The sequence below is a fragment of the Silurus meridionalis genome, chromosome 14, assembly GCF_014805685.1.
Source record: "Silurus meridionalis isolate SWU-2019-XX chromosome 14, ASM1480568v1, whole genome shotgun sequence".
In the NCBI taxonomy this organism is placed as follows: Eukaryota; Metazoa; Chordata; class Actinopteri; order Siluriformes; family Siluridae; genus Silurus; species Silurus meridionalis.
Genome location: NC_060897.1, coordinates 2584019 through 2596508, shown reverse-complemented (window position 1 = coordinate 2596508; position 12490 = coordinate 2584019). Strand labels below are relative to the sequence as shown.

Here is a 12490-nt window from a genome sequence, read left to right as displayed (position 1 = left end):
TATTTTTCTTTCTTGCTTTCTCATTTGTAACTAAACTAGATGTTTTGCGATTAAACAAGAAAAAAAAATCATAACCTATTTGGACTTCCGTAGTTCGTAACTCTTCTAATCTTTAATTAACTTGTAAATCTCAACTTTTTTTTTCTTAATTGTTGAATTACTGTTTGTTTTTGAGCATTAATACAAAAAATATAATAATAAAAAAGCAAATCTACTTTTGCCATCTTGCTTTCTTATTGGCTAAGACGTGCCCTTGCGTCACATCTTATTAGCCAATCAGAAAGCGCGCTGCCTCCAACGACGTGGCGGCGAAGACAAACACGGAAGTGAATTCTCGGTGAGTGGATGCGAGTGACAAATAATAAACAATAATACCGTTTTTGTGCATAAATTCTGACACGTGAGTATTTAAAATATCCTTTATGCCACTGCGTATCAAAATACAGGCAGAAATAGAAACGCGTTTGTAAAATAAAACGCGTGTTGTTCGAGTGTAGATTTTAAAACTCAAATCCAAAATGGCCGCGTTGAGTGTGCACTTGTTTCGTGATTTGAAACAGCACCTGAAATGGGCCTGTGTTCCAAATTACATGCACCATGAAGGAAATCCAAGAAGCAGCACTTTAACATTTGGGTAAAAAAAAAATCTCATCTTTGGTCCTGGAGGTCTATAAGGAGCAGGAAAGCACTATGATGTGTAGGTTCTTCAGTACCAAGTGATGGGATCCTGTGCCTTGTATTTATATATACAGTCTGAATCATCATCTCCTTTATCTTCTGTGTGTTCTAAAGGCATATCGAAGGACATGGCGGATGGAGGTGGAGGAGTGATTGCGACCGAGAAGTACGGCTCCCGGGAGGCTTGGAGATACCGGATAAAAGATGGAGGGATGCGGAGAGAGAGAATGGGACACGAACGAGGAACGAGGGGGAAATCCATCACTGATGTGTTCAAGGTAAGTCTCCAAGGTGGTTACATATGGTGAGAAGAAATCAGTAGTTAACCCATGACCCTGTTCTGCTCCAGAACGTGTTCCTGCCCCAGGGTTACCCTGAGAGTGTGAGCGAGGATTATCTGCAGTATCAGATGTGGGATACGCTGCAGGTCAGATGTTTATGTTGGTGAATGTTTTGGGTCTCGGGTCGGGCGGTGCAGTCGGACCTGAAGCTGGATGACGTGTCTGTGGGTTTTTTTTTTCTTCTCGAAGGCTTTCTCCAGCTCTCTCTCGGGTACGTTCGCCACTCAGGCCTCATTGAAAGGAGTCGGAGTCGGCAATCAAGACGCGACGGTCGCTGCAGCAACCATCACGTGGTTACTCAGAGGTGTGTGTGTGTGTGTGTGTGTGTGTGTGTGTGTGTGTCTGGTTTATCAGTGCTGACGTGCATGTATTTCTTTATCCTCTCTCAGATGGAACAGGGATGTTGGGAAGAATCCTCTTGCCTGGTTCAAAGGGTGAGCGTTTGCAAGTTTTCTGATGCTTAGTTCAGTATCTGACTACTACCTACTAACACCCCTGTAGCTGATGGAGCACAAATCTCCACAAAATCCAGTGGAACATCTTCCCAGAAGACTGGAGGTTGTTATAACAGGAGAATGGGGACTACATGTGAAATGGGATGTTTTGAAGAGCACGTCTTATAGTCAGGAGTCCAGAAACTTTTGGCCATAGTGTATTCCTCCATTTTTTTTTATTTAGTTTGAAAAAATATCATCCCTCTGCTTTTTTTTTTAATTATTTCCTTCTTCTTTTATATCATATTCCATCAGCATCTCGTATCATCTCCATTCTCTAGGAAGCAAAATCCCTCTCTCATTTTGTTGTTTTACTCCGCCATGCTTAAAATCCACTCACTGTCGACCTCTAGTGGAGACTCCTTCCTTAAACATTAATTAATACCGAAAACGTCGGCATATCTGCAATCATACAGCATTATGTATTTATTTATTATTCTTTTGCAGGAGCAAACTTGATTCAGAAGCCAAGAAATGGAGGTGAGGAGCGAGTCTTCTTTAGTTTTGGAAAACAAAACAACATTCGAGACGTTGAGATCACCTGTGTGTTTTTAAATCCCGTCTCAGGCTTTTCGCTGATGTTCTGAACGACGCTGCGATGTTGATGGAGATCACGGCGCCTCATTTCCCGCCGTTCTTCACGCTGATCGTTTGCATCGCCGGAGTGTTTAAGGTACAGGAATACTTTTATATATGGGGTCATGATTCCTATTGCTTCTGCTGCTCCTGTTGCTGGTCATCGCTCTGTTTCAGGGTTCTAGAAGAACCTGATTTGCTCAATTGGCCTTAAGTGCAAATTATCTAAAAAAAGAAAGCATTGTTTTTTTCGTTCCAGTCGATTGTGGGCGTGGCCGGAGGAGCGACGAGAGCGGCGTTAACCGTTCATCAGGCTCGCAGAAACAACATGGCCGACATCTCTGCTAAAGACGGCAGTCAGGTTGGTGCTCACGGGCTCCGTCTCGAACCAAGTTATACGGGACGGGGGATTTAACGAGTGTTTACTCTTCTAACAGGAAACGCTGGTCAATCTGGCAGGACTGCTGGTTAGCTTGGTGCTAATCCCACTCGTCACTGAGAACACTGTGTAAGTCAAATCTGATATACACGTGTGTTTTGATCGTATATCATCTTCAATACTGCTCGTGTTGTTCTTCCTCTTCAGGCTGACGTTCGTTCTCTTCTTCTTCTTCACGCGCTCCACCTGTTTGCCAACTTCAAAGCTGTCAGGTCCGTCGTCATGGAGACGCTGAACGAAGCTCGTCTGGCCATCGTCCTCCGTCAGTATCTGCTCGATGGACAGATCCTCGGTCCGGCAGAAGGCAATCGGAGAGAGCCGGTGTTTCTGGGTGAGTCTGGGAGACATCAGGCAGATGAATTTTTCTCTGTCTACAGCGGGTCACGTATTTAAAGAACCGAATTAAGCCCCGCCCCCTTCCACTGTCTTTCCCTTTGTTCTTGTAATGCTCAGTTATAATTACTGCCAGTGATCATCATGCAGTTCAGATCCAACCTGGACCTTCTGTATCCTTTCTTTATAATGAATTATAATATAGTTATAATATATTCATAAATATCATTTAAAGCCGTTACTATAGAAACGATAACGCATCGAAACCAGCGCGTTCACTCGCAGCTGCCGTTTCTGTTTCTTTCAGAGTATAAAACCGACGTTCCTGTCAAACTCGGGGTCAGACTGGGGGACGCCGTTAAAGGGTACGCGTGCTGCGTCTACCGGTTTCATTCTCAAACCTGATCCGGTGATGATCCTGATCAGATCACTAATACAAATGGCTTCTCCACCTCCCTTTGTAGGCCTCAGGAGCTCCAGCTGGCTTTGAGGAACAACACCAGGTCCTACATCATAGCAATCCAAAACGGTAAAATTCCTCAGAAATATATGTGGAGGTGAAGAACGGCCTGATGTGAAGCCAAAAGCATTAGAATGGTGTAAGACCTCACACCTAGCTGTGATCACGGTCTCTTCCCAGCATTAGTGAGTTACTCCTGAAGTCGTTGTTCTATGTAGGAGATGCAACCTGAAGGAGATTGGAGACTGTAAGGTGTAGGGGGACAGTGTAGCTAGACAGCATTGGATGGTGGTCTGTAGGATGGTTTTGGAGGTGAAGAAGAAGAGGAGGAGAGTGAGGACTGAGAGAAGAATAAGATGGTGGAAACTGAAGGAGGAAGAGTGTAGTGTAAGGTTCAGGGAAGAGGTCAGACAGGTGCTCAGTGGTGTTGAAGAGGTGTTGGATGATTGGGCAACTACTGCAGGAGTGATAAGGGAGACAGATAGAAAGGTATTTAGTGTAACATCTGGAAATAGAAAGCAAGACAAAGAGACGTGGTGGTGGAATGAGGAGGTGCAGGAGAGCAGAAGGAGAAAGAGGTTGGAGAAACAGAAGTGGGATCGACAGAGTGATGAGAAAAGTAGGCAGGAGCACAAGGAGATGCGGCAGCAGGTAAAGAGGGATGTGGTGAAAGCCAAGGAAAAGGCATATGAGGAGCTGTAGGAGAGGTTGGACACTAAGGAAGGAGAAAAGGATTTGTAGCGATTGGCCAGGCAGAGGAACCGAGCTGGGAAGGATGTTCTGCAAGTTAGAGCAATTAACCAGATTGGTTGACAAGATTCTGGAAGGTGAGAGGATGCCTGAGGAATGGAGGAGGAGTGTGCTGATACCGATCTTTAAGAATAAGGGTGATGTGCAGACCTGCAGTAACTACAGGGGAATTAAGTTGATCAGTCACACCATGAAGTTATGGGAAAGAGTAGTGGAAGCCAGGCTGAGAGAAGAGGTGACCATCTGTGAGCAGCAGTATGGTTTCATGCCGAGGAAGAGCACCACAGATGCCTTATTTGCTTTGAGAATGTTGATGGAGAGGTATAGAGAAGGTCAGAAGGAAATGCATTGTGTATTTGTGGATTTAGAGAAAGCATACGACAGGGTGGAGAGAGGAGTTGTGGTATTGTATGAGGAAGTCTGGTGTGTCAGAGAAGTATTTGAGGGTAGTGCAGGACATGTATGAGGACAGTGTGACAGCAGTGAAGTGTGCAGTAGGAACGACAGACTGGTTCAAGGTTGAGGTTGAACTGCATCAAGGATCGATTCTGAGCCCTTTCCTGTTTGCAGTGGTGATGGACAGGTTGATTGACGAGGTCAGACAGGAGTCTCGTGGACTATGATGTTTGTGGACGATATTGTGATTTGTGGTGAGAGTAGGGAGCAGGTTGAGAAGAGCCTGGAGAGGTGGAGGTACACGCTGGAGAGAAGGGGAATGAAAGTCAGTAGGAGTAAGCCGAAAGAAGAAGAAGACGCTCATCCAAGCTGAATTTCCACTGTAGTATTTTTCTGTTCTTATTAATTATGTAATGAAATGAATTGAGTGTGTGTGTGGGGTTTGTTTGCTCTGTAGGCAGCGTGTGCGTGTGTTTGAGTGCCGACGCATCGGCGCGTGATGAGATCATGGCAGCGTGTCAGGCCGTTTGTATCAGCACGGTGTTAAGCTCCTCACCGCAGCATGGAGCTCTTTCACACCTCACCCGGATCAGAGGTAAGTGTGACTGGTGTCTCCTTAACAGTTAAAAACTCGTCCTTCAGATAAATGGTTAAATATTTATACAGACAAAATCTCAATCATTAAACCATTGGTATAATATGCCTTTGTACCTTCGCTTTATAAACGTATTGCTGCGGCTTTAATCTCGTGATTTGTATTTTTTTTCTTTTTTTTTATGCAGTCTTGTAACACAATGAGAAGTTACAAAAAAAAATGTAAAAAAACATACCGATCATATGCTCAGGTGTCCACAAACTTTTTGCTATAAAGTGGGCTTTTCTAGTACATCACTTCTTTTATTGTAAAGTGGGCGGGGCTTGTTACGTACAACCATCGCATACTAGTCACAAAGCTCTTTCCTCGAAAACAGTGGTCCTCATTAGAATATTAGGCCACACCTACCTGAGTAAAATAAAATCATTAAGCTCTTGAATGAAGAATTGCATGCTTTTTATGGTTTAACTCAAATTTTGTGCTCGTTGGATGTAAGCAGCTGAACAGGAAGTTGTTAATGTCGCTGTTTTGTTGCAGACTCGTGGGAACTGGTTTCTGAGAGTCACCAGCTGATGGAGCGCATTTTCCAGCCCTTTTTCACAGGTATGAACGTGATTCTTTAACACACCTGAGCTTTTAGGGACAACGTTAAAAGCTACAGAAGGATTCGGCTGCATTATTCGATTACAGAACCACCAGGATGTGTTCCTGTAGCACCACGTCCTGAACTTTCATAATGTCTCAACATCGCAAGTTACTTCTCAACGAGTTGATCGAGTTCATGGTCTCGGTATACAGTCAAAGTGGCAGTTTCTTTACTGGGCTCAGTCTTCTCTCTCCAGGGGTCTGTCCAGGGGTCACTCAGATATCTGGATTTATTTTATTAATGATCTGAGATCACAACCACATCCTGGACTTGTTGTCATGGCAACAGGTCCATAAGCTCAAACATCTCGTCTGGTCTCGGAACATTGACTACTCAGTTACCTGGAGTTTACTGATGATGATGTGAACTCATCTGGGGTTGGTTGGGTTTTTGACACTCATTCTGGAGTTGTTGCCATGGCAACAGGTCCATAAGCTGAAACCTTATGGTAAACAGGAGGAGATCGTGGCTTAAAATGACATATTTTGAGGAATGTTCTTGTATTGAAGTCTGTAAAGCTTCATGGAGACGATGTTCACTGTTCAAGTGTCCTACAAATCAGACTTGTATTGGACTCACTTTCTACAGGTTCCTTTATGGTGCCTCCGGTGTTCCGACAGAAGGATGCAAAGTTTAAAAAGTACAAGAATTAATTGGAAAAATCGAACTTGTGGAAAACTTGTACATTTCATTAGTCAGCAACTTTCTGCTGGTCGTCTCTCGTTTATCTTGGTGCAGACTCCGATGTGTATCTGGTGTTTTAATTCTTAGAGCAATAACTGGGAAAAAAACTGCACTTTGGCCATTAAACCACAAAGTTCCAGACTAACGATGGACACGTTCTGACGACATCATCGTAATTTGTAAATATTGTAAGTTGGGTCTATAAAGACTGGTGATCAGTTTGAGGTTTTAGACTGTAATGTAAATTACTGTACGTAATTCAGCAAAACAAAGCGATTTACACTCATGTATAAACACTACAGGATGGATGGATGGATGGATGTAAGGAAGCATAATTCCAACGATCCCGAATCTGGTCAGCGAAGTACAAAGAACCGTCCCCTTGAAGCTTAAATACTAAAACAAAGAAGTCTGAAACCTCTTCCTCTGACACTGGAGACTCCTTCCATAATCCCTAAATAATTCATTATAATGGTATTAATGGTCGTTAATACACTTAAGTGGCTCTTTGTTACTACGACGACCAGCACGAGCGCCGCAATAACGTAAATCTGCGATTCCCGTCATGTAGTGGTGCCGTCACCCGGACCAATCAGAATCCAGACCTCGACATCGTTATGAAGCGAATTGAAAAAAGTGGCAATGAATTGGATCAATTTTCACCTCTTTTATCGCATTTCTTTCGTTTAAGTGAATTTTATTTACCTTCTAACTAAATTTAGATTTTTATAAAAATGTTCCTCAGGTTTGGAAAAAGCTGGGTGGGAGACGGAACGGACGCTGCTGAACTGGGACGAGTGGAGAGTCGAGTGGACCAAGAAAGGCAGATAACCAGCAGAGACTTTTTCTTTTTAATTCTGTGATTTGGAACATTTTCAGTTGTGAAGCATCAGTGATGATGATGATGAAGCCTCTTATTTCAGGTTTTATTACATTTGTGAATGGACCTTCTTCTGATGGTTCTTCTGAAAAATGAGGGGAGTGAACATGTCGACTTTCATACTAACTTTCATTTGAGGGAAAAAACCAAAACAAAAAATTAACATGTTCGGCTCCGAAATCAGAATTTAAAACTAAAAGGTTTTAATTTAGTATCAAAAACAAACAAACAAAAAAATCAACATCAAAGTATAAACATCTTAAATATAAATAAATTCCATCAATTTGTTCATTTCATTCATCGACCTTTTTTTTTTTTTTTTTATACAGCCAAAAGTATTTGGGACACCCGACTTTTTTTTTTGTTCTCAAACTTTTTGTTCCCATTAAGTTGGAGGCACACAATTGCATCACACGTCGTTGGATGTCGTTTGCTTGAACTAGGAGACCAAAGCCAGCTCCATAAAGATCTGCTTTATATTGGTCGGCGTGAAAGATCTCCTGCTATAGAGCTCCAATCCTACTGAACACCTTTTGGATGAATTCTTCATGCTGACTGCACTCCAGACCATCTTACCATCACCTACTGACTTTACTAACAAAATCTCAAATCTCCAGGAGGAACATCTTCCCAGAAAAGTGGAGCATATTATTACAGCAGTGGAATGAGATGTTCTAAAAGGTCAGGTGTCCACAAACTGTATCTTCTTAATTAGAACTTTTGATGAAATTGTGGCATCGTTTATGGTGATATTAATACGATCAGGTCGTATCGGCCTGGACCTGCATCGACATGATAAATTGATGTGTGCGGACGTGGCGGGATTCGAGTTCGAAAGCAAGACTAGTGCTTTTTGTGTGGGCGGGGCATCATCTGTCTCTGTCAATCACAGCAATGCTAGCCAATCATGCATGTCTATGAGTTTAGGTATGAGGAAGAGGGCAGATAGCGATTTATTTCGAATGTGATGTAGTGACGGGAAGATTGGATCATTTTAGTGACTCGTTTCTTTGAATCTTTTGAGTCGTTTAGTTAATTTGATTCATTTGATCAAAAATAAAATAAAATGTTACATTTCCAATCAGCAGATTCCCCAAACATGTCTACATACACCAACCTCCACTAAAGTTCCAATAATTAAAATATGACGATGCAGAAAAATAAATGATAATAAGCAGAATGAGGAGCTTCACCTCTCAAATCTTCTGGTCCGTGACGTTAGTTCTTTTGTCACGTGACTCCTATAATTATTGTAACAATAATGTTAAGATTCAAACCAAAAAAAGATTTATTGCATTGTGTAGCATCTATGGGAATCACGTGACAAAAGAAGGAACGACTCGGACCAGAGGACTCGAGATGAACTACTCAATTCTGTTTCTTGTACATAAACTACAGAGATTTTGCGACGCTTCAAGTAGGAATTTTTTTCCTGGTTAGTGAGTCGGATCTGGTGAAGAACAAACTGGGAGACGAAATAGAAAGAAAAATACAATATGGCCACGGAAACAAAGGTTCGGCTGGAAAGGGTTTATGTGAGGATGTCGTTTTGGATGTCCTTCAGTAGTCCTTTTTTCAGTACAGCAGAGCTCCGCGGTGGACTTTCTTCAGGTGGCGTCTGAGATTCTCTGTACGGTTAAACCTCCTGCCGCAGAGCATGCAGTTGTACGGCTTCTCCCCCGTGTGGATGCGCTCGTGCTTCTTCAGGTCGGCTAATCGGCTGAATCGGAACTGGCAGCGCTCGCACGCGAACGGTCTTTCGCCCGAGTGGCAGACGAAGTGCGCTCCCAGGCTGGAGGCCGTCGCGAACGACTTGCCGCACACGTGACACGTGTGTGAGCTCTCCCTCCTCGTGGTGACGCCGAACGGACCGACGCCGTCTGTAGCATTCTCGGCTCTGACACACTCGTCTGGCGGCCCGGACGGGTCCCAGGAGACGTGGGCGGGGTTAGCGTGGGCTGGATAACACGGCAGATGGAGGATGGTGTTTTCCCTCTGCTCCAATAGGGAACATTCTGGAAACTCGGACTTCGATTCTGTCTTAATGTGGTTTGGGATTCCCGGCACGCCCCTGACGTCCGGTGAAGCAGATCGGCTCCTTGAGCTCGATAAGCTCCTCGTTCTTTTATGAGAAAAGTCGCAGGGTGATGGAACCTCCTCGTTCGCTTGTCGTGTCTCAGCTCTCAGGTGTAGAGCACTTGGTTTCTCCTCCTCCTCCTCCTCCTCAAAGGACAGCTCATACGAATCCCTTTCGACGTTCTCTTCCATCACGGCTTGCTCTCGGTCCGAGACTTGCCCATGGTGAGACTCGTACAGCGGCTCTTCTGCGGCGACGGAGGACGAGACCTGCTGCGCTGCGTCTGAAATCATGAAGAGACGATGAGATTCCTCTCGTTTACTTTATGGCAGCTGAAAACCTGTCGGCCTCTCTTTCTACCTCTCTGCAGTTTGTCATGTCACAGAAAACCTGCAACGCGTAAACTCCTCTATCCTGAAGATGTCCGGAAACTTCATCCTGTAACTAGTTTTCATCAAAATTAGTACAAGCCCCAATTTAAAAAGAAAGTTGGAACACTGTGTAAAATGTAAATACAAACAGAATGCAGTGATTCGATAATCTCATAAACCTGTATTTTATTCACAGCAAAAAAACATATCAAATATTTAATCTGAGAAAATGCACCATTTAAGGTAAAAAAAAAAAAAAAAAAGTCATTTTGAATTTGATGTAGGGCAACAAATGTTAAAGTAAAGATGGGCGGAGCTTCACCAATCGGTGAAAAACTGTTTACAAATTGTGGAACATTTTCAGAATAATGTTCCCCGACATCTAATTGCAAAACAGTTGAGTATCTCATCATTTACAGAACATTATATCATTTCAATGAATCTGGAGAGATCTCTGTGCACAAGGGACAAGGGGGCGAAAATTGATATTGGATGGCTGCGATCTTCAGGTCCTGCATTTAAAACAGTCATGTTTCCACGTGATCCACAACCGCAGGAATCTCATATAACATGCACAGAAGAAGTCATGCGTGAACATGATCCAGAAACGTCACCATCCTCTCTGGGCCAGAAAAACTGTTCCATGGATACCAAGTCCTCCGGACTAAATAGGAGTGGGGCCATCTGGCTTGTTATCAGTGCTCAGTTCAAACAGCCGCATCTCTGATTATAGGAGTGCATTAGTGCCTGTGGAATGGGCAGCTTGCACATCTGGAAAGGCTCCATCAATGCTGAACTGTATATACATGTCTAAGAGTAGCAAATGCTTCTATCAAGGAAATATCTTGTACAGGAAAGGCTGTGCATATTTGAGCAAGACAATGCTATGGGTTCGTGTCTGGGTGTTGAACTGGTCTGCCTGCAGTCTAGACCTTTCATCATTTAAAAACATTTGAAGCATGAAACGAATAACACAACAAAGAACACCCAGGACTGTTGAGCAGCTAAAATTCAGTATCATACACATATGGGACAACATTCCTCTCCCAAAACTTCAGCGACTGATCTCCTCATTTCCCAGATGTATAAAGACAGAAGACGTGATGCTACACAGTAGTAAACGTGGCCCCGTCCCAACTTTGAGAGGTGTAACAGCCATCAAATTGAAAATGACCTGTTTTTTTTCTTGAAATGGTACAGTTCAAACGAGATTTTTTCTTTTTGTTGTGAACAGAATATGGATTTATGAGATTGGCAAAATAACTGAATTCTGTTTTTATTTCCATTTTGCACACGGTCACAACTTTTTTTGGAACTGGGGTTTGTACGTAAAATCCGTGCGCATTTGAGGCAGACCTGTTATCCGCAGCCTCATCTGGAGCTCCTCGAGCGTGCGCTGCAGCTTCTGGTTCTCCTGACGAATTCTGGACGACTCGTCGCGGTATTCGGAAACGGCCTGGCCCATAAGCCGCAGGACCTCGTGCACGGCCGTAGCCAAAAGCTCGGCCACGTTGGTGACCAGGACGTCCATCTGAGTCATCTTGAGTTCTGGGTTCACTTTGCACCAACAACCTGAGCACAGGGAGGAAGAAATAAAGGGTTGAATCAAACGTTCTGGGGTGGAATTCGGCTCTCGGAGGCTGTTTAGGGGAGAATGTTACGGATCGAAAGAGTGCGGGACTCTGTTTAATCCAAATACAGAAAAGATTAGACTAGATTTGACGAGAATCTGGGGATCTGACGGAGATGTGATTTTGACATTACTCCAGTCATCCTGCTGATAAACTAATCCCGTCGAATAGGGCTACTCTTAACTACACAAGCGAAAAAATGCAAATAAACACCAGGACTGGAAATGATAGAAACAGTTTATATAATTAACTTGAATGGGTTTCAGGATGGAGAAGGGAAGTTGAAGGTTTATCATCAGTTGATCACCTTCAGTCTTAATAGTAATTAAAATAATCACTATTGGGGGAATTTTTATGGGTCCAGTATATTCTAATTTATATATTAAAATATCAGTTTTAGCGCAATGCTAATGATACCGTGCATCTATCAAACAACTCGCTAGCTAGCGGCTAATCAATACATCCGCTAATTCTCCTATAAATCACTATTTATATTACTAACAAAAGCTCGAAGTAGGACAGGCGACGCGCCGTATTACCGAAATATAATATGATATATTATAATATAAAAGGAAAAAAATAAAGAAACTAGCCGCCTTTGACATGCTAGGATAATCCTGTTGTCATAGCGACGGATCTTACCTTTAAATTTCGGCCTGCGCTCGCATTCAGTGCGGTTGGACTTCCGCTACCTGCGGAACGCTGATTGACAGGACGCTCAGCCAAGGAAAAGGCGTCCCGCCCACCACCAACGCAGCCAATCAGAATATGCGCGTCCCACGATTAAGATGCAGGGACTGATTGCGTCATCAGAAAGCGACTCGCGTTTGAAACGTGGATCTTTTTTCAAAAACAAGAATCCAACAATAATCAATTACGAAACATCATATATAAAACATTAAAAAATATATATGAGGGGCATAGAGATAATATAAAATATAAAAGTGTAAACTTTGTTATTGTGAAAAAACAACAACAAAAAAAAAAAAAAAAATATATATATATATATATATATATTTATATTATATATATATATATATATATATATATATATATATATATATATATATATATATATATATAAATAAAGGGCATAGAGATAATATAAAATATAAAAGTGTCCACTTTATTGTAAAAAA

General features: G+C 42.7%; 2 protein-coding genes across 4 annotated transcripts; one reads left to right on the top strand and one right to left on the bottom strand.

Annotated features, from left to right (window-relative positions):
• The first annotated feature begins 553 nt into the window (after positions 1-553).
• On the top strand, positions 554-7568 carry rusf1 (RUS family member 1). The gene is given in 17 exon segments (XM_046865599.1): positions 554-697; positions 793-956; positions 1028-1105; positions 1209-1323; positions 1409-1435; positions 1438-1453; positions 1961-1993; positions 2081-2186; positions 2349-2450; positions 2527-2597; positions 2676-2704; positions 2707-2859; positions 3169-3226; positions 3326-3390; positions 4925-5062; positions 5600-5665; positions 7138-7568. Coding segments are annotated over 17 exon segments (1314 nt in total). The 5' UTR covers positions 554-690; the 3' UTR covers positions 7224-7568.
• Positions 7569-8355: 787 nt separating this feature from the next.
• Positions 8356-12209, bottom strand: zgc:113090 (uncharacterized protein LOC553741 homolog). Of its 3 annotated transcripts, none has more exons than XM_046865595.1 (3): positions 11994-12209; positions 11077-11292; positions 8356-9632 (listed from the first exon to the last, which is right to left on the bottom strand). In XM_046865595.1, the coding sequence occupies exons 2-3, from the start codon at positions 11258-11260 to the stop codon at positions 8848-8850; spliced, it is 969 nt and encodes a 322-aa protein (XP_046721551.1). In that variant the 5' UTR covers positions 11261-11292; positions 11994-12209; the 3' UTR covers positions 8356-8847. The 3 variants fall into 3 exon arrangements, with proteins under 3 accessions (XP_046721551.1, XP_046721550.1, XP_046721552.1); XM_046865594.1 differs by lacking the exon at positions 11994-12209 and adding an exon at positions 11854-11979; XM_046865596.1 differs by lacking the exon at positions 11994-12209 and having other exon boundaries at positions 11077-11846.
• Between the last annotated feature and the right edge of the window lie 281 nt (positions 12210-12490).

Bases quoted from the DNA above. Each gene is read 5' to 3' on its own strand.
- zgc:113090 (XM_046865594.1), bottom strand. From the start codon at position 11,956: ATGTCAAAGGCGGCTAGTTTCTTTATTTTTTTCCTTTTATATTATAAT. The intron at 11,293-11,853 runs GTTAGTAATATA...CCCTGTGCTCAG, and splicing joins CTGTCCTACTTCGAGCTTTT to GTTGTTGGTGCAAAGTGAAC. The intron at 9,633-11,076 runs GTCTGCCTCAAA...TCATGATTTCAG, and splicing joins GATGAGGCTGCGGATAACAG to ACGCAGCGCAGCAGGTCTCG.